The sequence below is a fragment of the Heptranchias perlo genome, chromosome 18 (assembly GCF_035084215.1).
Source record: "Heptranchias perlo isolate sHepPer1 chromosome 18, sHepPer1.hap1, whole genome shotgun sequence".
NCBI lineage: Eukaryota > Metazoa > Chordata > Chondrichthyes > Hexanchiformes > Hexanchidae > Heptranchias > Heptranchias perlo.
This window is the reverse complement of record NC_090342.1, coordinates 9,138,239-9,162,411: the sequence shown is the minus strand read 5'-3', so window position 1 is coordinate 9,162,411 and position 24,173 is coordinate 9,138,239. Positions and strand designations below refer to the sequence as shown.

At 42.5% G+C, this 24,173-nt stretch overlaps 2 protein-coding genes across 2 annotated transcripts in view; one reads left to right on the top strand and one right to left on the bottom strand.

Annotated features, from left to right (window-relative positions):
• Positions 1 to 332: 332 nt before the first annotated feature.
• On the bottom strand, positions 333 to 16,423 carry hsp90b1 (heat shock protein 90, beta (grp94), member 1). Its single transcript, XM_067999334.1, has 18 exons — positions 16,219 to 16,423; positions 15,156 to 15,243; positions 13,965 to 14,106; positions 12,543 to 12,659; positions 11,061 to 11,392; positions 10,671 to 10,782; positions 10,479 to 10,592; positions 9,015 to 9,131; positions 8,502 to 8,639; positions 7,826 to 7,903; positions 4,955 to 5,020; positions 4,294 to 4,563; positions 3,841 to 4,086; positions 3,166 to 3,302; positions 1,682 to 1,760; positions 1,069 to 1,224; positions 735 to 848; positions 333 to 605 (listed from the first exon to the last, which is right to left on the bottom strand). The coding sequence occupies exons 1-18, from the start codon at positions 16,265 to 16,267 to the stop codon at positions 576 to 578; spliced, it is 2,385 nt and encodes a 794-aa protein (XP_067855435.1). The 5' UTR covers positions 16,268 to 16,423; the 3' UTR covers positions 333 to 575.
• Positions 16,267 to 24,173, top strand: part of ttc41 (tetratricopeptide repeat domain 41) — a 57,211-nt gene continuing 49,304 nt past the window's right edge. Inside the window, exon 1 of the mRNA XM_067999335.1 lies at positions 16,267 to 16,915. The gene's annotated coding sequence lies outside the window, so the exon portion shown is untranslated. The remainder of the gene's footprint in view (positions 16,916 to 24,173) is intronic.

The following is a 24,173-nucleotide window of genomic DNA, read 5'->3' as shown; positions in this document are numbered from 1 at the left end:
CCAATAGGTAAGGAACAAGGTGAGAAACATCCAGCATTGAACCATGGGGATGACACTATTTTAAAATTAAGCCTTAATACTAGAAATAGAACAAAATCTCCCACCCCCCAAGTAGCACAGAAGATTCCCAGAAATGCTGTTGTCAATTAGCTCCTTCAAAAGAGGCATGGGTACCATCCTTTGAGAATGTCTTCATCATCTTTCAATTTTTTTTTAAACTTTCTCTAAACTAAAATAGATGGTTGTAGTACATTACATTAGAAGGCAACAGGTTTCATTGTGCAGCTCAAAGCAAGCTACTGCAGTTTATCAAAAAGGCACATTTGAACAAGTTTGTGGAAAAGTTTTATTATGGTTTACATGACTAGTTTCACAAGAAATTGTCATTTTAAATATTACAAATTTACAGTCATTTCACTTCCACAAGGAATGTAAATAACATACAAAACTCCTTTGCCCTCCCATATCCTTTAATAGGAATAAATCTGAATTGTTTGCTCTTCAACATCCTGTTCAATGGTTTTACTTCCCAGTACTTTACACCTCCCCAATGTAGATTGTAGTCTATTCATTCCTTATAATTCATCCTTTACATCTGTGGATTCCTGGAATAAGTGGGGGGAAAAAAAAAAGAGAAACTTATGCAACTCCATCCCAGTAATAAACAAAGTGCTGATTGAATTAGCTGCATTAGAGTTAAAACATACACATGCAAGATTTAAGTAAAAACCCACCTCGGTCTGTTTTTCTTCTGATTCATCATCTTCCTCTACATCATCATCCTCGTCGTCAGCTTTCACATCTTGTTCATCTGCAACTTCATCGGCAACTTCTTCATATTCTTCAACCTAAACAAGGTACAGCAATTCAGTTTCAAAGTTAATTAGCATTCAACATTCCTACAATTCGACTTTCACAATACTAGTCAACAGGTTTTATTTTAAAGAGAATCCAACTCAAGTTCTAGAGGAAATTGTAGGTAATCATAACCTCTTCCCAAACACCCATAATATACTTTCTATAAGTTTAACATTGTAGAACAATGTACACACAAATCCAATGATGTACCTGTGCATTGAGGTCTATGTTCATGCTTAGACGAAGCATTCTTTCAATTCTATCGCCATATGCTTTAGTGTCAGGTAACTGGTATCCTGAACGTAATGTGGCAGTCTCAAGCAACACCACAGCGAGGTCTGCAGCAGTCTGGTCATCCTCATTTTCCTAAAAAAAGGAAATAGTTTCACATTAGCCAGCAGCTCAGTTTAACTCTGGATTTTGAAAAATACTCTAGCTGATGGAGGCATCAGATTTCCTTAAGGGCAGCTTTCATTATTTCCTCCCCCTCCCCATTTTGGAGCTAGCCCACAAATTACCAGATTTATTGAAATCAAATTCATAACATGCCATGTTGGGATAACACTATGGTACTCTAGTAAAGGTTCTGTTTGAACATTTGCATTTTATATCTGCTTTTCTTGCTGTTAAGCAATTTGGTGCTGTGGCTACTGGACAGACTGGCAAAACCCATCCTTTAGGTAGAGCCCCTTTTACTAGAGAAGAGCACTGTTCTAGATGGACAGGGTGCAGACCTCACACCCACTCAAAATTCTTCAAACATACTTGTGGTAACTGGGGCATCGCTTCAATATACCAGTAACAAGTTTCCAAATAAACTCACCGTAACTCGCTTCAGCATCTCCTTGATCAAAGGATGTCTTGGATTAACTTCAAATGTCTTCTTTTGACCAGAGTAGTAACTGGAAGAGTTTATAAACTGATTAAGTAATGCTAGAATGTACTGGTCAAATCTAAGCCATTTCTTTCCCCCCTGCACCAACCCTAAAGCTCCAGTACCAGTTTCCTTAGCTTTTAAATTAAAAAAAGGAACTAGCATGGAAGTTGGAACCTTTAGTGTAACACCATAGACTTTGCAGTGCAACTAATAGCTACTATGATTGTTCAGATGTTCCACTCAAGCAGCACATGGCATTACTACACATTAAGTTCTAAACTAAATCCAATACAAAGATTGGTGGCATTGTAGGCAGTGTAGATGAAAACAAAATTACAAAGCGATATTGATAGATTAGGTGAATGGGCAAAACTGTGGCAAATGGAATTCAATGCAGACAAATGTGAGGTCATGCACTTCGGATCTAAAAAGGATAGAACAGGGTACTTTCTAAATGGTAAAAAGTTAAAAAACAGTGGATGTCCAAAGGGACTTAGGGGTTCAGGTACATAGATCATTGAAGTGTCATGAACAGGTGCAGAAAATAATCAATAAGGCTAATGGAATGCTGGCCTTTATATCTAAAGGACTAGAGTACAAGGGGGCAGAAGTTATGCTGCAGCTATACAAAACCCTGGTTAGACCGCACCTGGAGTACTGTGAGCAGTTCTGGGCACCGCACCTTCGGAAGGACATATTGGCCTTGGAGGGAGTGCAGCGTTGGTTTACTAGAAATGATACCCAGACTTCAAGGGTTAAGTTACAAGGAGAGATTACACAAATTGGGGTTGTATTCTCTAGAATTTCGAAGGTTATGGGGTGATCTGATTGAAGTTTGAGATATTAAGGGGAACAGATAAGGTGGATAGAGAAACTATTTCCACTGGTTAGGGATTTTAGGAGTAGGGGGCACAGTCTAAAAATTAGAGCCAGACCTTTCAGAAGCAAGATTAGAAAACATTTCTACACACAAAGGGTTGTAGAAGTTTGGAACACTTCTGCAAACAGCAATTGATACTAGCTCAATTGCTAAACTTAAATAGGAGATAGATAGCTTTTTGGTAACCAAAGGTATAAGGGATGTGGGCCAAAGGCAGGTATATGGAGTTAGATCACAGATCAGCCATGATCTTATCAAATGGCAGAGCAGGCACAAGGGGCTGAATGGCCTACTCCTGTTCCTATGTTCCAATAGTTCATCTGTTAGAAATAGAAAGTACTATACACACACCACACACTAGCACTGGATGTTCAATTCTTCATAAGATACACCATAGCTCTGGTTGATTGTTAAGCTGACAAGAATATTTGAGGACTTCAAGGTGCTCTATAGCAAAGCTCATGCCAAGCTATTAGTTTAGATCATGTTAAAGATGTTCCATTCCAAGACTGGTCAATTAGCAATTTAAAACTATTAAAAGCCAACTTACCTTGTGGAAATATCTTTTCCAGTCTGATAGGCCTGAGCCTTCATGATTCGTTCCATATTACCAGACCATCCATATTGGCTGGCCACCAAAGCACTAGGAGAATCGGTGAGACGCTGGGACAGTATTGCCTTTTCAATCTTAAAAAGAAATACTTAAGTTAAGGTTACAGCCTCTCCTCAACCAGTCCTAAATATTGAAACTAATTAAGATACTACCAAAATCTGTAACTAATCTTTACTTGTTTCACTGTTCTGTGATATTAATTGTTGCCATCTGCACTATTAAACCTGGCAGTCACTTACTGCTTTGCATTTTATAGCAATACCTGCCTTAGTTTTGGGAATAACTTCTTCCTACTGGATTCTTCTACACATTAGTGAGCATGAAGTTACTACTAGGTTGTACCCATCTACTACAATTAGCACTTGCAGGTGGCAAGATTTACTGCAGTAACAATTTCAAGTTGACTGTCACAATACATTAGGAAACCACTTCAGCCATAAACTACTTCTCTAATTGTAGAGTAGATATTTATGCTATTGCAAGAACCAAATGAAATTCACTACAGTATTGAACCACATCAGCTACAGGACAATGCATTGGTTGGTTTACTGCCCCACAAAAGATTCTGCACAACAAATTTGCTACCAAGTTGTGTATTATTCCACCATATACCTTATCTTTTAGTGCTTTGTCCTTTAGCCAGGTCAAGAGTGGCTCATATTCTTTCTCCATTGCTTCATGTTTTTCTTTAGCCTTTTCACTTTCATCGAATTTCACCCCTTCTTTTGCAACATTCTGGAACCTTTTTCCATCAAACTCAGGCAAAGCTTGGATACAGTATTCATCCACAGGTTCTGTCAGATATAGCACCTCATAACCCTTCTTCAAGAGTCGTTCAACAAAGGGAGAAGATTCAACCTGTAAAAAGAAAATCCAGTGTCTAGTAGTTTACTTCATATTAGTAAATATTAGTTACTTTATAGTAACACTCCCACTTTGCACAGCAATGGAAGGTTCAGTAGCAGTTATGTACTTTTCAAAGAAAATTAATCTGAAATACAGTTATAAATTTGGCCTCCTACAGTGCAAGTTAATTATCCCCACTAATGGTATTTGCCATCACACCTCTGATCTGCTTGCTCCAGCCATGAAGTAGATCTTGTCTTGTTTCTCTTTCATTCTTTCCAAGTATTGCTCCAAACTAGTCAGTTTGGCATCATGGTGAGAGGACTGGAAACGCAGCAACTTAGCCAAACGTGTTCTATTGGAGTGATCCTCAATTACACCCAGCTTGATGTTGGTCCCAAATTCCTTCCAGAAATCATCATCATACTTCTCCTCTGCAATCTTCTTGATCATGTCCAGAGTTTTGCGTACTAGCTTCTTTCTAATGACCTATTTCAGATAAGTAGGCAAATCAGAACTACAACACTGCAACAGAATATATCAAACTATAACTAGTGTAAAATATTTTCAATGTCTTGCAGTTATGCAATAATTTAGGTTTGCACAGCAGAAAAATTGTGCAAGGATAAATCAAGCAAAATTCAGTACAGTACCGAACCACATGAGCTACCTCCCTCAAGTATAATTAAGCAATAAGAATTAGAGCTCAAATTTTAAAAATCCAGTTATACCAAAAGCATCAAAAGTAGTTTCTAAAAACTTTACCCAGTAAGAGTTGTACATCTCACTATTACTTAAGAATTAACATGTTTGAAGTCTCAAATATAGTATGTTGCATTAAGATATTCAATGTTCATCAATAGAGATGAATAATATGTACCTTCAGCAGTTTGTGCTGTTGCAGTGTCTCACGGGACACATTCAGAGGTAGGTCATCAGAGTCCACCTGGGAAAAAGAATGTTAGTGTAGGTAAGTGCTAAAATACAAAAAGCAGAACTACAGGTTAATTCCTACCTCAAAAAGAAAGCAGTTACAGTACAATTATACAAAGACTAGTTTAAAAAAACATCCACTTGGTAGATTGGGAAATTAGATGAAAGGTCTGACAGTAGATAAGTGATGGCAAACATTTAAAGAAATATTTCAATATTCTCAATATACCTTCCATTGAGAAATTAAAATTCTACAGGGAAAGTGATTTATCTGTGGCTAACTGAATGAAGGACAGTATTAGATTAAAAGTGGCCTATAATGTTGCCAAGAGTAGTAAGCCTAAGGATTGGGAGTTTTAGAAACCAGCAATGAATGACCAAAAAATTGATAAAGGGAGAAAATAGAATATGAAAGTAAACTAGCAAGAAATAATAGATAAGAGCTTTAACAAGTATGTAAAAAAGGAGTGTAGCAAAAGTAAATGTTGGTCCCTTAGAGGCTGAGACAGGAGAAATTATAATTGAGAATAAGGAAATGGCAGTAACGTTAAACAAATATTTTGTATGTGTCTTCACTGTAGGAGACACAAAAAGCATACCAAAAATAGTGGGGAACCAAGGGGCTAATGAGTGAGGAACTTAAAGTAATTAATACAAGTAGAAAAAATGTACTGGACAAACTAATGGGACTAAAAGCTGATAAATCCCCAGGACCTAATGGCCTGTATCCTAGGTTCTAATAGCAGTGGCTGCAGAGGTGGCAGATGATTGGTGGTGATCTTCACCTTCGAGAACAGTCCCAGTGGATTGGAAGATAGCAAATGTAATCCTGCTTTTCAAGAGAGGGAGAGAAAACAGAACTACAGGCCAGTTAACTTAACAGTCATCAGAAAAATGCTGGAATCCATTATTAAAGGGAACAGTAACAAGGTACTTAGAAATATCAATATGATTTAGGCAGAGTCAACAGTCTTATGAAAGGGAAATAATGTTTGACAAATTTATTAAGAGTTTGAGGATATAACCAGCAGGATAGATAAGGGGAACCAGTGGATGTAGTATATTTCGATTTTCAAAAGGCATTTGATAAGGTGCCACATTTAAAAAAAATTCACTCATGGGATGTGGGAGTCGCTGGCGAGGCTGGCATTTATTGCCCATCCCTAATTGCCTCGAGAAGGTGGTGTGAGCCACCTTCTTGACCGCTGCAGTCTGTGTGGAGAAGATTCTCCCACAGTGCTGTTAGGAAGGGAGTTCCAGGATTTTGACCCAGTGACGATGAAGGAATGGCAATATATTTCCAAGTTGGGATGGTGTGTGACTCAGAGGGGGAACATGCAGGTGGTGTTGTTTCCATGTGCTTGCTGCCCATGCCCTTCTAGGTGGAAGAGGTCACAGGTTTGGGAGGTGCTGTTGAAGCAGCCTTGGCAAGTTGCTGCAGTGCATCCTGTGGATGGTACACACTGCACCAGTGAAAGGAGTGAATGCTTAGAGTGGTGGATGGGGTGCCAATCAAGCAGGCTGCTTTGTCCTGGATGGTGTCGAGCTTCTTGAGTGTTGTTGGAGCTGCACTCATCCAGGCAAGTGGAGAGTATTCCATCACACTCCTGACTTGTGCCTTGTAGATGGTGGAAAGGTTTTGGGGAAGTCAGGTGGTGAGTCACTTGCTGCAGAATACCCAGCCTCTGACCTGCTCTTGTAGCCACAGTATTTATATGGCTGGTCCAGTTAAGTTTCTGGTCAATGGTAACCCCCAGGATGTTGATGGTGGGGGATTCGGCAATGGTAATGCCATTGAATGTCAAGGGGAGGTGGTTAGACTCTTGGAGATGGGGTTTGGAGTACAAGAGTAAGGAAGTCTTACTACAATTGTACGGGGCTTTGCTGAGACCTCACCTGGAGTATGGTGTAGTTTTGGTCTCCATATCAAATGGAAGGATATTATTGTACCACCTCTAAGGCAATTAAGGTTCACTAGATTGATTCCTGGGATGAGAGCGCTGTCTTGAGGAGAGATTGAATAGAATGGGCAATGCTAGAGTTTAGAAGAATGAGAGGTGATCTCATTGAAACATGAGACTCTGAGGGAACTTGCCAGGGTACCCAAGAGGTTGTTTCTCCTGGCTGGAGAGTCTAGAACTAAAGGGCACAGCTTCAGGATAAGGGGTCAGCAATTTAAGACTGAGATGGGGAGAAATTTTTTCATTCAGGGTTGTGAATCTTTGGCATTCTCTACCCCAGAGGGCTGTGGATGCTCAGGCATTAAGTATGTTCAAGGCTGAGAAATAGATTTTTGGACTCTAGGGGAATCAAGGGATATGGGGGTCAGGTAGGAAAGTGGAGTTAAAGCCGAAGGTCAGCCATGAACTTATTGAATACTGGAGCAGGCTCAAGGGGCCATGTCCTATTCCTATTTATGTTGACCAAGCCCAGTACATAAAAGTTCTCCAGAGTAGTCAAGAATTCTAATGTGCTTTATCCAATCAGTGTATGTTTTACACTGCCAGAACTGCTTTTAAACACCTGCATTAGGCAAACAATGCAGAGGCATTGTACAATTACACCTTTGTTATTAGTATTATGGGAATCCACCAATAAAAGAAATAATGCATCATTTTGGTATATGGGGAATAAGTACAGGTGGAATAAATTTAAGATAATCAGTAAATAAATAGTTGCTTGATATATTCAGGTTTAGCTGGTGATTTCTTTACCTAGGTCAGGGCATGCATACCTATGTTGCAAGTTTGAGAAAGCTACAGTTGTGGCCAGCGACCGTGTGCACATACATTAGAGTCTCATTTATATGAATACTTACTACACCCTTGACGAAATTCAAATATTTTGGCATCATATCATGGAAGTCATCTGTGATGAACACTCTACGAACAAACAACTGCAACAAAAAGGAAACTATTAGATTACGGATCAAAGCTAGTGTTATCCAAGCTACCAGCACACTGCTGTCCTTAATGCATATACAACCAAAGAGGGGTACTTAAAGTTGATAACCATGCAAGGTGCAATTGTTGCATCATAACTTTCAAGAATGCATCGCTATACTAACATCAAAATATGAATCAACCCAGCAACACAAATTAAGCTTATAACTTGGTGGTTAATTTTCCCATTTAAGTGCACAAAAGCTAAATAGAAACCCAAAAGCAGGAATGAAGAGAAAGTGCAATTTTCCTTCGCTTTAGTCAAACAGGACAGGATGCAAATTGTCAATGTACTAGTCTGATCCAATCAGACTAGATGTTTTCTAGTCAGCCTGCAGGAAACCTAGATGCAGAGGTTCCTGTCCCATTGACAGAAGGGATGCAAACTAGGGGAATGTACTTTTCAATAAGGACTACCTAGTCCTGGTTGTGATTCTGGCAACAAACAGTTGTGATGCATGTAGCACCTGAACTGAAGTATTTCTTTATAAAAATAGATAGCAATGTATGTTGCAGCGATTTAAATGTAGCTTTTAAAAACTTAAATTATACCTTAATGTAGTCAGATTTTTTTGATCCATATTCATCAAATAAACCACGGGGTGCAGTTTTAGGCACAAACAAGATAGACTTGAATGTGACTTCTCCTTCAGCAGTAAAGTGGATATGAGCTATTGGGTCACCAGAATCCTGGAGAAGAAAAAGCTTTTATAAATACCAATGGAGGGAAGTTAAAATGCATTGGGGGGTGGGGGGTAGGAAGAAAGAGAAAATGAGGTACTTTCATTACATTACTTCAAAGCATTTATATAGAGACCCACTACTTCAGACATGCTCTCTGCAGACTGAATGTCAGCTTCAGGAGCACCAGCATAAATATTAGCATCGCATTCAGACTGGCCTTTCAGGGCCAAGTACCAGCTAGGCATCGTGTGCACATCTCACTGTATTTGGCAAACTGGGACTCCTCCCAATTGAATACCAGAACAGTCACTATGAAACCACTTGCAGGCTGCAAAAGTCTGAAGCAAAAGATTGCAAAGATCTTTAAAAACAAAACATTACCTTTGAGAAGGTCTTGTAGAAAGCTGTATATTCATCATCTTCTATTTCTTTAGCTGGTCTTTGCCAAATTGGTTTAATGTCATTCAACAGCTCCCAATCCCAGACTGTCTTCTCAACCTGCAAGAATTGGGAATTATAGCAGCATAGGAGATCATTGAGCCTCTCCCACCATTGAATGAGATGCAGCTCAGCCACTATCTTACCTCCATCTACCCAACTTGGTTCTGTAACCCTTACTTAAAAATCTATTACAGTTTTGAAATTTTCAATTGACTCCCAGCCTCAGCTTTGGAGAGAGTTCCAGATTTCCACTACCCTTTGTGTGACAAAGGGCTTCTGACATCACCCCTGAATGGCCTAGCTAATTTTAAAGGTTATGCCCCCTTCTTCTGGACTCCCCCAGAGGAAATGGTTTCTGAATCTACCCTATCAACTCTTGATCTTAAATACCTCAATTAGATCACCCCTTAATCTTTTATATTTAAAATGGAATACAAGCCTAGTCTATGTAACCTGTTCTCATAATTTGACCCTTTTAGCCCTGGTAACATTCTGGTGAATCTGCACTGCACAGAACTGAATGCAGTACTCTAGATGGGGTTTAACCAGAGCTCTTTTTAGCTGTAACAACTTCCATCCCTTGATTTAAAAAAAAAATTGTTCATGGGATGTGGGTGTCGCTGGCAAGGCCAGCATTTATTGCCCATCCCTAATTGACCTTGAGAAGGTGGTAGTGAGCCACCTTCTTGAACTGCTGCAGTCCGTGTGGTGACTTTTTGTAACGAGATTGTACAGCTGAGTGGCTTGCTAGGCCATTTCTGAGGGAGATTAAGAATCAACCACATTGCTGTGGGTCTGGAGTCACATATGGGCCAGACTGGGTAAGGATGGCAGGTTCCCTTTCCTAAAGGACATTAGTGAACCAGATGGGTTTTTACAACAATCCAGTAGTTTCATGGCCACAATTACTGAGTTTCCCCCCCAGATTTTATTTAATTAATTGAATTTAAATTCCCCAGCTGCTGTGGGGGGATTTGAACTCATGACTCCAGATTGTTAGTCCGAGATCAAGGCCAACATTCCATTAACATTTTTGTACCTATCCACTAGCTTTGTGATTTCTGTACTTGGACCCCTAAATCTCTGCTCATCCAGTTCCTAGCTTCTTTCTATCAATGTCAAGCGGATAACGTCACATTTTCCCATCTGCCAGTTTTGCCTACTCATTTAATCTATAAAATGTCCCTTTGCAACTTTCTCCTCTCACCTACACCATTAACTTAGTGTCAGCAAACTGAGATAGACAGCTCTATTCCTTCATCTAAATCCATTTAGAAAGTGATAAGCTGCAGCCCAAGCACAGATCCTTGGACACCACTAGTCAAATCCTGCCAATTTGAGTGCATACCCATTATCCCTTCTGTCTCCTACCTCCTAACCAATTTGGCTGCAAAAGGTTCATACCTTCTTAGTTTTAGCCTTCTTTTCTTCATCTTCCTCTTCAACTGCTGCTTCATCATCAGTATCTTCCTTTTCCTTAGTTTCCTCCTCATCCATTGGTTCCTCAACAGTTTCTGTCTATTAACAGAAGTTTTTGTTACAACTCTCGTAATTCCTAAAAAAGGTTTACTGTTCATATTCATGTTTCTTAATTACCTTACTACTCCAGATATAAATGGGGAAGTTGATGAACTGAGAGTATTTCCTCACTAGATTTTTGATGGTGTCCAGTTCAAGAAAATCAGATGCCTCCTCCTTCAAGACTAATCTGAAGTAAAATAGGAACATTTGAAATTAAGACGCTCATTTCTTAGATTTGGTAAATGCAATTTCAACTTTATAACACCAAGTAACCTTGTCAGGTTAACCACACCCCAACAAATCCATTATATTTGCATTAGCCAGTATTTGCAACCGCACTCTTCTTCCAAATACTGCCAGCCAGGCAAACATTCCCATCTCCCACCTTAGAGTGTCAAGGAAAGTTCTATGTTGTGAGCCCAATCAATGAGAGCACTGGAAAAAGAACTTGTGTCATTAACTTACGTGATAGTAGTACCACGTCCTAGTGTATTTCCACGTGGATCCTCTATTACAGAGAACTCATTTGAGTCAGATTCCCAGATGTGCTGTGTACCATTGTTGTGCTTAGATGAGACAATAACCTTATCTGCTACCAAGAAAGCAGAGTAGAATCCAACACCAAACTGACCAATCAGCTCAGAGGTAGACTGGTCATCACTTTGCATCTCTGTCAGCTTATTTAAGAATTCGCTTGTTCCAGACTTTGCAATCGTGCCAAGGTTTTTAACCAGGTCATCCTTAGTCATGCCAATGCCCGTATCTGTGACATGTAGCATGTTCTTCTCTTTGTCAGCCTAGGGAGAAAGCAAAGTCAGAAATGCTCCGACATCCTTAACTATAAACATTTCATCTTCAAACCATCACTGAATTCTCATTTGCACCAGCTCAAGCAGATAATTCACTAATCAAGAAACAACCAAATTTGGTCTTCATCTTCCTCTATCTTTTTCTTGCCCCCCCCCCCCCAATAATATGAATTACACCTGGTATGAAACAGGTGCTTCAAGCAAATTTATAAAATTCTAGCCACTCACTCAAGTGAGTAGATCCACAATACTGCCTAATCACCTCCATGCTTCCAGCTGAGCAGGGTGCATAAAAAAAACTCAATTGCAACGTTCCACCAAACCACATCTCCCAACAAATTCTCCTCCAAGTACCACAGAAACAGAAAATAGGAGCAGGTGGCCATTTGAGCCTGCTCTGCCATTCAATATGATCATGGCTGATCCTCTCCCATACCCCTTAATGCCTTGTGTCTAGAAATCTACCTCTTAATATATTCAGTGACTTGGCATCCACAGCCTTCTGTGGTAGAGAATTCCACAGATTCACCCCCCCCCCCCCGCTGAGTGCAGAAATTTCTCATCAGTCCTAATTGTCCTACCATGCAATGGAAACAACCACAATTTCAAAATAAAATGTCACAATACAGTAGCCATTAAAACAAATTTAGGCTTTATAGGCATATGTATGTCAACTAGAAGTCTTTTCTCCCCATCCATAACTTGTTATGCAACTGAAAAGAACAGCTCCAGCACATTTAAAAGCACACACTTTAATACTGCAATTCTCTTGACACAAGGGTGGCAGGCACACGTCCACACCAAAGTATCGAAACAACCCAGGAGCCAAGCCCTGATCTGACTCAGGCACACCATATGTAAATGGGAATTATGACCATATGGCACCACTTTGACAGTGGTAGGTCAAGCTATAGTCCTGTGCAAATCTATATTTTATGTGCCCAATGTGTCTCTAATGCTTGAAAAAACAGATGCACCGACAGCTAGAGAGCCTTTAGTTTATTAAATGATTGATCAATGTCCTGATGTTGTCCATAAAATGAGTAATTTTCTATGGTTTACATGTTAACTAGTGTAATCAGTTAATCCAGTGGAATTTTACTATATTTATGAACAAATTTAATGAATGAAAGCAAACCTTTATCTTGATAGTCATCTCTTCCGTTGCAGATAGTGCATCATCATTTGTTAGAGATATCAACCGGATCTTGTCCAGAGCATCAGAAGCATTAGAAATCAGTTCACGCAGAAATATCTGGTAATAGCCACAAACATTAAGTTAACATTCTGTACCCAAATATATTTCACTTAAAAATACATAAGCACTGGTATTTGTGAACTTTACCCTAGCTAGCACTCTGCTGTATTATAATCCACTAACTGCCATGTTTATCAGGACACCACAGCTATTACCAAGGAATAATAGACACAAGTCCATGGTTGACTGACTAAAATGTTAATAGTATACAATTGTTCTTGCAGTCTCCCTCTCCCCCAGAAGGTGAGGAATGAAAAGGATTATCCAGAGTGAGCAGAAAACTTAAAACAAGTTTGCAGATGATACAAAACCTGTCAACATAGTAAGTCATGGAGGAGGATGGTAGCAGACTACAGGAGGACATTCAAACTGGTGAAATGGGCAGACACATGGTGGATGCAATTTAATGCAGTCAAGTGTGAAGTAATGCACTTTGGGAGGAGCAACATGGAGAGGCAGTATAATCTAAATGGTACTATTTTGAGTGGTGGTGTGGGCAGGGGGTGCATATTCACAAATTTTAGAAGATAGCAGGGCAAGGTGATAAGGCAGTTAAGAAAGTGTATGGGATACTTGGCTTTGTAAATAGGGGCACTGACTACAAAAAACAAGTCAGTCATGCTGTACCTTTACAAATCACTGTTTGGGCCTCAGCAGGAGTACTGTGAACAATTCTGGGCATCACACTTTAGGAAGGATGTCATGGCCTTTGAGTGTACAGAGGAGGTTTACCAGGAATAAGGGATTTCAGTTATGTGGAGAGATTGGAAAGCTGGGATTGTCCTCAGGAGAAAAGGAGGAGGGGAGACCTAATAGAGGTATTCAAAATTATGAAGGTTTTGATAGAGCAAATAGGGAGGAACTGTTTCCTCTGGCAAGTGGGTCCATAACCAGAGGTCACAGATTTTAAATAATCAGCAAAAGGACTAGAGAGGAAATGAGAATTTTTTCCAGAGGGCTGTTAAGATCTGGAATGTACTACCTGAAAGGGTGGTGGAAGCAGATTCCACAGAACTGTCAAACAGCAATTAGACACGTACTTGAAGACGACTAATTTGCAGGGTTATGGGGAAAATTGGACAGCTTGTTGAAAGAGCTGGCACAGGCATGACAGGCTGAATGGCCTCCTACAGTGCTGTAAGATTCTATGGTTCTAAGTGTTGGGCTGAACATCCAGCATATCTAAATGCTGTGGTACTGCAAGTGTCAGATTGCCATAGGACCCAAATCAAATGCAAGTATCTTGAAGTAAATTTCAGAAACTGCAAAACAGCAAGGAGAAGCTAATTTAAAAAAACTCACCTCTTTATTTTTGTAAAGAGAATTGATGATTAATTTCATCATTCTGTTAACCTCAGCTTGAAATACAAACTTTTCAGCCTTTTCCCTTATTTCTTTAACTTGAGCAGCATTCAATCCATCTAATTGGATAGCTTCTTCCTCCCTTCAAGAAAGGGTTAGATTCAGTTATTTACAAAATTTTAGTAACAGCAAATTAACATTGCATATTTAAGGAGGTAGAAAGTGCCTATTTTCTGTTCAAAATACTACCCTGGTATCTCAAAGATACAACCACAAAAACTTCCTTGAATTTTAAGCTTCCATGGAGTTCACCATCTCAGCTCTCCACTTGCATCCAGGATTGAGACCAGTTATTTTAAGTGTGACTGGCCTAGGAGCTGATGTGGAGCTACATGACTCTAGGAAACTAAAATACTGGGAAAAATGAACTGCATACTAAGCTAGTAACATGTTTGACAAGATTATACAGCTCTAGATCAGCTTCAAGGTCAGTCTGAAATCCAGCCATTAAAATGAAGGAGATGTTACTAACACTCGAAGAGAGGAGACCTGCTCATAATCATTTTTGAAATATGAAACACATACTAGTGGAATTCAGCCAAATGGCTGCATGTCAAACTTAGTGGATAACATTCCCTAGTAAGAGATTAGTAGTCACATACCATAGTACTGTACTACCCAAACCTTCCTTCTCCTTTGATGCTATTAATAAGCCATGTCAGACCATACTATAATCTCATTTTCATTACAAAGATCTTTCAAGTTATTCAAGAGTTACACCCAAAAATACTAAATTATCTTTATATTTTTATCAGTGTATTTATCTCATGTCCAGCTTTTCTAGTCCCCAAACATATTTACTTCACAAACTACCAAAGTGACAGTATCATCCACAGATGTTCTCAAGAGGTGAGCAACAAAGGAATCATTGCCCAACCTAGCTGCCACTGAGTATCAATCACAGCATGGCACAGGAGTCACATCAGCTCCCTTGCAGGGATCAGTGAACTGGTTGGGTTTGTACAATAATCCTGCAGCTTTCATGAGCCATTTTCTGGTAACGCAAATTACCAGATTATTTGAATTTAAAAGCTCACCATTGATGGAATTTGAAATCACAATCTCCAGGTTGCTAGTCCAGCACCATGACAATCAAGATACAGACAGCCTTAAACACACACACACCAATACCTTTTAACAACTTCATCGTCAGTTCGAGATCCATCCCTACTTTTCCCAAGATCCTCCTCCACCGTTTCATCTTCTGCTCTAACAAAACCTAGAAAAAAAGGGGATTTTTTTTTGTTAAACATTGTTGCTTCCCGCGATAAGTAGCCAATAGGGACCGTCCTTCAACGTGAACCCACGTGATTGAGATTTTAAAATACAAAAATCTCGTTTCTTTCCCCCCCCCCCGCGAGTGTAAGTAACATTGGGGCTCGGCTTCCTCCCTCCCCCCCCCCGAGGGTGGTGAATCGGGAGCCCAAGATTTCATGCGACTGAGATTTAAAGCTCAAACCCCAGCGAGCCCCACGTCGGCATCTGGAAAACGGAGGCGGGAGGGAGCGACCGTCTTCCCGCCTCCCTCCCGGAACATCTGCCGAGGTAGAATTCGGGATAATGGGGGGGGGGGGGGGGGAAAGAAAGGAGGAGAAAGAGAAAGAACATGCGGGTCGAGGGTCATCCCGCATTCCCCCGAGGCCCCATAAGTTTACGGCGTGGTCTTTGAAGTCAATTGAGTCCTTCTTTCCCCTCACCCCGACCCAAATTTACGGCGCAGCGTCGACCAAGGAGGGTGAAGCCGAATCTCAGAGTAGAGAGAGAGAGGAGAGGGGGGGAAATTGAAGCCGATTCCCAAAGTTGGGGGGGGGGGGGGAAGTGAGGGGCAGAAAGGTCCGGTCGGCGTGGGGTGAAGCCGATTCTCGAAGTGGGGAGGAAAGGGAGGAAGAGAAAGGGGAGGGAGAGTCCAGTCAGAGGGTGAAGCCGATTCTCGGAATGGAAGGAAGCGGTCCGATCAGAGGGTGAAGTCGATTCTCGGAATGGAAGGAAGGGGTCCGATCAGAGGGTGAAGCCGATTCTCGGAATGGAAGGAAGGGGTCCGATCAGAGGGTGAAGCCGATTCTCGGAGACCCGATTTGGGGGGGGGGGGGGGGGGAAGGAGGAGGAGGAAAGGAGAAGCCCGGTCCCGCATCACCCTCTCGGCCTCGACCGCCACCCGGGAGCTGAAGGAAGATTCTAGAAGCTCGGCACTCACCGAACGCCAAGAGCGCGCACAGCAGCGCGAGAACCCAGGCCCGTTCCATCGTCGGCCTTGATTTTTTTGTTTTAATTATATATATATATATATATATTTTTTTTCCCCCTCACACACAGGCGCCCAGCTGTCCCCCGGTACTCGGATCACCCTCCTGCCTCCTCTCGCCGCTCGATCCGCCGCCGCTTTTGCTCCGATTCTTCAATAAAACCCGGCTGGAGCCCCGGGGAGGGGGGAGGAGCCGCGACCAGCAGCCAATCACTGCCCACCACGCAAAAAACAACCGACTAATCAGAAACGCCCGCGCAAACGGCTCGACCAATCACCGCCTTCCATGTACCATCGCCTACGTCTGGAGCGTGGCTCGTCCCCATTGGTGGAGGTGCGGGCCGGGGCGAAATCAAAGGTCGAACCCTCCCCCCGTTTACCAACCTCGGGTTTTCAATGTGTTTAATATTTTTATTTTGCGGGGGGAGAATTGTTTTTCCCTTATTCATCGGTGAGAATCAAAAATATCTTCTTATTTTAAGAGTGTCTTTGATTTTACTTCCGGGGTTAGCTGACCCTTCTCCCCTCCCCCCCCCGTTCTCCAGATCGTTTACCTTAGTTACGAACCCTAGAGACCGTTGCGATGGAAACGGGAGATGCGCCGGACTCTGGAAAGCCGAGGGCCGCAGACGGGAGCATCGAGTCCGGGGTGAGTTTTGTTCACTTGTAGAAAAAAAAACAAACAAAACCTGCCCGAGTTGAGCAAAAAAGAATCTAATTCTAACACATTTATAGTTAACGTTTTTAATCTAGCGGGTATAGAAATGGGAGGCTTGGGCCGATGGATGCGTGGCTGGAGAGATGGTGCAGGAGGGAGGGCTTTGGATTCCTGGGGGCATTGGGACCAGTTGTGGGGGAGGTGGGACCTGTACATCCCCGACGGGTTGCACCTCAATGGAGCTGAGACCAGTGTCCTCGGGGGAGGTTCGCTAGTGCTGTGGGGGTGGGGTTAAACTAATTTGGGTGGGGGTTTGGGCATTGGAAAGGAGAAACAAGGTGCATAAAGGATTGGGAGAGACAGATAGCACTAGAGTAAGAAAGAGTATGGTATTAGGTGGGAACAGACTAAGAGAGAATACAAGAAGGTCTAAGACAGGTTTACAGTGCATGTGTGTAAACTCACGCAGCCTAGTAAACAAGGTTGGTGAGCTGCAGGCACAATTAGCCACATGGGAATTTGATGTCGTGGTGATAACGGAGACCTGGCTCAAAAAAGGGCAGGATTGGGTACTAAATATCCCTGGAAACAAGGTGTTCAGGAAGGAAAGTGAAGGAAAGAAAGGAGGGGGGGAGGTGGTGGTGGCAGTATTGATTAAGGAGAATATCGCAGTACTGTAGAGAGAGGATGTCCTTGAGGGGTCAATTTATTTGGTTAGAGTTAATAAACAATAAAGGTGCCATTATGCTACAAGGTGTATTCTACAGGCCACCAACTAGTGGGAAGGATATAGAGGAACAAATTTGCAGGGAAATTACAGAGAGGTGCAATGGCCATGGAGTGGGGGACTTCAACTCTCCTAATGTAGACTGGGATAGTAATAGTGTAAAGAGCAGAGAGGAGGAAGAATTTCTGAAGTGTGTTCAGGAGAACTTTCTTGATCAGTATGTTTCTGGCCCAACAACGAAGGAGGCATTGCTGGATCTGGTTCTGGGGAATGAGGTGGGTCAAATGGAGCAAGTGTCAGTGGGGGAACATTTAGGGAACAGCGATCATAGTATCATAAGGTTTAGATTAGCTATGGAAAAGGACAAGGAGCACTCTAGAGTAAAAATACTCAATTGGAGGAGGGACAATTTCAGTGGGATGAGAATGAATCTGGCCTGGGTAAATTGGAATCAAAGATTGGCGGACAAAACTGTAATTGAACAATAGGCAGCCTTTAAAGAGGAGCTGGTTCAGGTACAGTCGAGGTACATTCCCATGAGGGAGAAGGGTAGGGCAACTAAAGCCAGAGCTCCCTGAATGACGAAAGAGATAGAGAGTAAGATAAAGCAGAAAAAAGGGGCGTATGACTGATGTCAGGTTGATAGTACAAGTGAGAATCAGGCCGAATATGGAAAGTTCAGAGGGGAAGCGGAAAAGGAAATAAGAGGAACAAAGAGAGAGTATGAGAATAGACTGGCGGCTAACATAAAAGGGAATCCAAAAGTCTTCCATAGGAATATAAACAGTAAATGGGTAGTAAGAGGAGGGGTGGGACTGAGTAGGGACCAAAAAAGGAGATCTACGCATGGAGGCAGAGGGCATGGCTGAGGTACTAAATGAGTCCTTTGCACCTGTCTTTACCAAGGAAGAAGATGCTGCCAAAGTCACAGTAACAGAAGGGGTAGTTGAGATACTGGATGGACTAAAAATTGAAAAAGAGAACGTACTAGAAAGTCTAGCTGTACTTACAGTAGATAAATCACCCGGGTCCAGATGGGATGCATCCTACGTTGCTGAGGGAAGTAAGGATGGAAATTGCGGAGGTACTGGCCATAACCTTCCAATCATCCTTGGATGCGGGTGTGGTGCCAGAGGACTGGAGAATTGCAAATGTTACACCGTTGCTCAAAAAAGGGTGTAAGGATAAACCCAGCAACTAAAGGTCAGTCAGTTTAACCTCAGTGGTGGGGAAACTTTTAGAAATGATAATCCAGGACAAAATTAACAGTCACTTGGACAAGTGGGGATTAATTACGGAAAGCCAGCATGGATTTGTTAAAGGCAAATCGTGTTTAACTAACTTGATTGAGTTTTTTCTTGAGGTAATAGAAAGGGTTGATATGGGTAATGCGGTTGATGTGGTGTATATGGACTTCCAAAAGGCATTTGATAAAGTGCCACATAATAAGCTTGTCATCAAAGTTGAAACCCATGGAATAAAAGGGGCAGCGGCAGCATGGATACAAAATTGGCTAAGGGACAGGAAACAGAGAGTAGTGGGGAACGGTTGTTTTTCAGACTAGAGAGTGGTATTCAGTGGTATTTCCCAGGGGTCGGTACTAGGACCACTGCTTTTTTTGATATATATTAACAGCTTGGACTTGGGTGTACAGGGCACAATTTCAAAATTTGCAGATGACACAAAACTTGGAAATGTAGTGAAAAGTGAGGAGGATAGCGATTGACTTCAAGAGGACATAGACAGGCTGGTGGAATGGGCGGACACGTGGTAGATGAAATTTAATGCAGAAAAGTGCGAAGTGATATATTTTGGTAGAAAGAATGAAGAGAGGCAATATAAACTAATGGGTACAATTCTAAAAGGGGTTCAAGAACAGAGAGAACTGGGGGTAAATGTGCACAAATCGTTGAAGGTGGCAGGGAAGGTTGAGAAGGTGGTTAAAAAAGCTTACGGGATCCTGGGTTTTATAAATAGAGGCATAGAGTACAAAAGCAATGAAGTCATGATGAACCTTTATAAAACACTGGTTCGGCCACAACTGGAGTATTGCGTCCAATTCTGGGCACTGCACTTTAGGAAGGATGTGAAGGCCTAAGAGAGGATGCAGAAGAGATTTACTAGAATAGTTCCAGGAATGAAGGACTTCAGTTATGTGGATATATTGGAGAAGCTGGGGTTGTTCTCCTTAGAGCAGAGAAGGTTGAGAGGAGATTTGATAGAGGTGTTCAAAATCATGAAAGGTCTAGACACAGTAGATAGAGAGAAACTGTTCCCATTGGCAGAAGGGTCAAGAACCAGAGGACATAGATTTAAGGTGATTGGCAAAAGAACCAAAGGCGACATGAGGAAAAAATTTTTTACACAGCGAGTGGTTAGGATCTGGAATGCACTGCCTGAGGGAGTGATGGAGGCAGATTCAATCATGGCTTTCAAAAGGGAATTGGATAATAATTGAAGGGAAAAAAATTGCAGGGCTGCGGGGAATGGGACTAGCTGGATTGCTCTTGCAGAGAGCCGGCACGGACTTGATGGGCTGAATGGCCTCCTTCCGTGCTATAACCATTCTATAATTCTATGATTAGGAACATAACGAGAAAGGACAAGGAAAAAAAACATCTTAGGGGAAAAATTTGCAAGGCTATGGGGAAGAGCAGGGGGAGAGTGGGATTTTTTTTTTAACTGACTTTTTTTGGTTTAGGCCCCCTTAAGAAAGGATGTAACTTTATTTTAAAAAAAACAAATCAAAATCAAATAAATAAACAAAGTCAAATAATAATTTGATGATACTGATCAAGGATGCACTCCAGTCCCTGCAGTGCCCACCGGTCGTGGAAAGCCTCAAGTGCGGGGAGTGGGACTAATTGGATAGGTCTTTCAAAGAGCTGACATAGGCACAATGGGCCGAATGGCCTCCTTCTGTGCTGTGTCATTCTATGATTCTATAAACAAGCATGTTGTAGAGATGTCACTACACACACCAGCACAGAGATTTGAAGAAGTATAATGAATCCCGGTTTGTAAAGTTGCATGTATGTGAATTGTACAATCGTTTATCACCAGTGAAACAGCTCTGCCGTCCTTATCCTGCAAAATGCTCTATATAGGAACGTTAGGAACGTGAATAGGTCATTCAGCCTGTTCTGCCATTTAATTAGATCATGGCTGAGGGAAAAACTTACTTGACCTCGTCCTCACCAATCTACCTGTCGCAAATACATCTGTCCATGACAGTATTGGGAGGAGTGACCACCGCACAGTCCTCGTGGAGACGAAATCCCGTCTTTGCACTGAGGACACCATCCAACGTGTTGTGTGGCACTATCACCGTGCTAAATAGGATAGATTCAGAACAGATCTAGCTGCTCAAAACTGGGCATCCATGAGGCGCTGTGGGCCATCAGCAGCAGCAGAATTGTATTCCAGCACAATCTGTAGCCTCATGGCCCAGCATATTCCTCACTCTACCATTACCAACAAGCCAGGGGATCAACCCTGGTTCAATGAGGAGTGTAGAAGAGCATGCCAGGAGCAGCACCAGGCATACCTAAAAATGAGATGCCAACCTGGTGAAGTTACAACTCAGGACTACATGCATGCTAAACAACAGAAGCAACATGCTATAGGCAAAGCTAAGCGATTCCACAACCAACGGATCAGATCAAAGCTCTGCAGTCCTGCCACATTCAGTCATGAATGGTGGTGGACAATTAAACAACTAATGGGAGGAGGAGGCTCTGTAAACATCCCCATCCTCAATGATGGCGGAGTCCAGCACATGAGTGCAAAAGACAAGGCTGAAGCGTTTGCAACCATCTTCAGCCAGAAGTGCCGAGTGGATGATCCATTTCGGCCTCCTCCCGATATCCCCACCATCACAGAAGCCAGTCTTCAGCCAATTTGATTCACTCCACGTGATATCAAGAAATGGCTGAGTCCACTGGATACAGCAAAGGCTATGGGCCCCGATAACATCCCGGCTATAGTGCTAAAGACTTGTGCTCCAGAACTAGCTGCGCCTCTAGCCAAGCTGTTCCAGTACAGCTACAAGACTGGCATCTACCCGACAATGTGAAAAATTGTCCAGGTATGTCCTGTCCACAAAAAGCAGGACAAGTCCAATCCGGCCAATTACCGCCCCATCAGTCTACTGTCAATCATCAGCAAAGTGATGGAAGGTGTCGATGACAGTGCTATCAAGCGGCACTTACTCACCAATAACCTGCTCACGGATGCTCAGTTTGGGTTCCGCCAGGACCACCCAGCTCCAGACCTCATTACAGCCTTGGTCCAAACATGGACAAAAGAGCTGAATTCCAGAGGTGAGGTGAGAGTGACTGCCCTTGACATCAAGGCAGCATTTGACCGAGTGTGGCACCAAGGAGCCCGAGTAAAATTGAAGTCAATGGAAATCAGGGGGAAAACTCTCCAGTGGCCGGAGTCATACCTAGCACAAAGGAAGATGGTAGTGATTGTTGGAGGCCAATCATCTCAGCCCCAGGACATTGCTGCAGGAGTTCCTCAGGGCAGTGTCCGAGGCCCAACCATCTTCAGCTGCTTCATCAATGACCTTCCCTCCATCATAAGGTCAGAAATGGGGATATTCGCTGATGATTGCACAGTGTTCAGTTCCATTCGCAACCCCTCAAATAATGAAGCAGTTCGTGCCCGCATGCAGCAAGACCTGGACAACATCCAGGCTTGGGTTGATAAGTGGCAAGTAACATTCGCGCCAGACAAGTGCCAGGCAGTGACTATCTCCAACAAGAGAGTGTCTAACTACCTCCCCTTGACATTCAATGGCATTACCATCGCCGAATCCTCCACCATCAACATCCTGGGAGTCACCATTGACCAGAAACTTAACTGGACCAGCCATATAAATACTGTGGCTACAAGAGCAGGTCAGAGGCTGGGTATTCTGCGGCGAGTGACTCACCTCCTGACTCCACAAAGCCTTTCCACCATCTACAAGGCACAAGTCAGGAGTGTGATGGATTACTCTCCACTTGCCTGAATGACTGCTGCTCCAACAACACTCAAGAAGCTCAACACCATTCAGGACAAAGCAGCCCGCTTGATTGGCACCCCATCCACCACCCTAAACATTCACTCCCTTCACCACCGGCGCACTGTGGTTGCAATGTGTACCATCCACAGGATGCACCGCAGCAACTCGCCAAGGCTTCTTCGACAGCATCTCCCAAACCCGCGACCTCTACCACCTAGAAGGACAAGAGCAGCAGGCACATGGGAACAATACCACTTGCACGTTGCCCTCCGACTTGGAAATATATTGCCGTTCCTTCATCGTCGCTGGGTCAAAATCCTGGAACTCCCTTCCTAACAGCACTGTGGGAGAACCTTCACCAGGCGGACTGCAGCGGTTCAAGAAGGCGGCTCACCACCACCTTCTCAAGGGCAATTAGGGATGTCCGATGTATCTTCATCTTCTGCAACTAGATTCCCCCTACATCACTGAGCAGTCTTACCCTCTCTTTAATTACTCTTCTTTTTAATTTGCTTATCAAAGCAATTACTATTTCATTTTATATTGCCCGGTGGACTTTTTTCCTATTCCCTTTAGCCCTAGTATTCTCCCTTTTTGCGTCCCCACTATATTTTCTATATTTCTCATGATTTTCTTTGGTATTGTGAGCCAGTTTTATCATGGGCCACTGTTTTAAGTTTCAGTTTAGTTTTACTCTATCTATGCATGCGACACTAATCTTTGATGCACTCCCTTTTTGCCTTCTAAAAATATATCTATTTTGTTCTTTACCTATCTCATATTTGAAGATATCCCACTGCAGATGCATTGTCCTGTTTGGTAACTTTTCTGCCTACTTAATTGCTTATTTCACTGAACTTTGCCCTTTTCCAGTTCAGCACCCTTATCTTTACTCTTCATTATCTTTTTCGATTTTCACATCAAGCCTAAATGTGTTGTGGTTACTATTTCCCCACTCTCACATCAATTCTTTGTTCAACTTCATTTCCCAGAATGAAATCAAGCAACGTGACAGACCTGTGCCTGAACCCAGCCTAGACTGATGAGATGGAAACCTTTCTTTCTGTTGGCTGTAATAATCTTAAATGAATGAAGATCTGAAGGGTGTTACATCGTTTTGTTTCTGACTATTAAAATGCTCTCTTGGCCGGCCTCCCACCTTGCACCCTCCATAAACTTGACCTCATCCAAAACTCTGCTGCCTGTATCTTAACTCACACCATGTTCCGTTCACTCATCACCCCTGTGCTCTCTGACCGACATTGGCTCCTGGTCCAGTAATGCCTTGATTTTAAAATTCTCATCCTTGTTTTCAAATCCCTCCAAAGGCCTCGCCCCTCCCTATCTCTGTAACCTCCTCCAGCCCTACAACCCTCAGCGATCTCTGAGCTCCTTCAATTCTGGCCTCTTGTGCATCCTGATTTTCATCGCTCCACTATTGGTGGCCGTGCCTTTAGCTGCCTAGACCCTAAGCTCTGGAATTCCCTCCTTAAACCTCTCTGCCTCTCTAC

What these genes read in the sequence shown, in the direction of transcription:
- hsp90b1 (XM_067999334.1), bottom strand. Translation starts at nt 16,267, where the DNA reads ATGGAACGGGCCTGGGTTCTCGCGCTGCTGTGCGCGCTCTTGGCGTTC. An exon ending in TCTACAAGACCTTCTCAAAG is followed by an intron (nt 8,640 to 9,014) that starts GTAATGTTTTGT and finishes TTTCTTCTCCAG; the next exon opens with GATTCTGGTGACCCAATAGC. An exon ending in CTGGAGCAAGCAGATCAGAG is followed by an intron (nt 4,087 to 4,293) that starts GTGTGATGGCAA and finishes TTCTTTTTACAG; the next exon opens with GTTGAATCTTCTCCCTTTGT.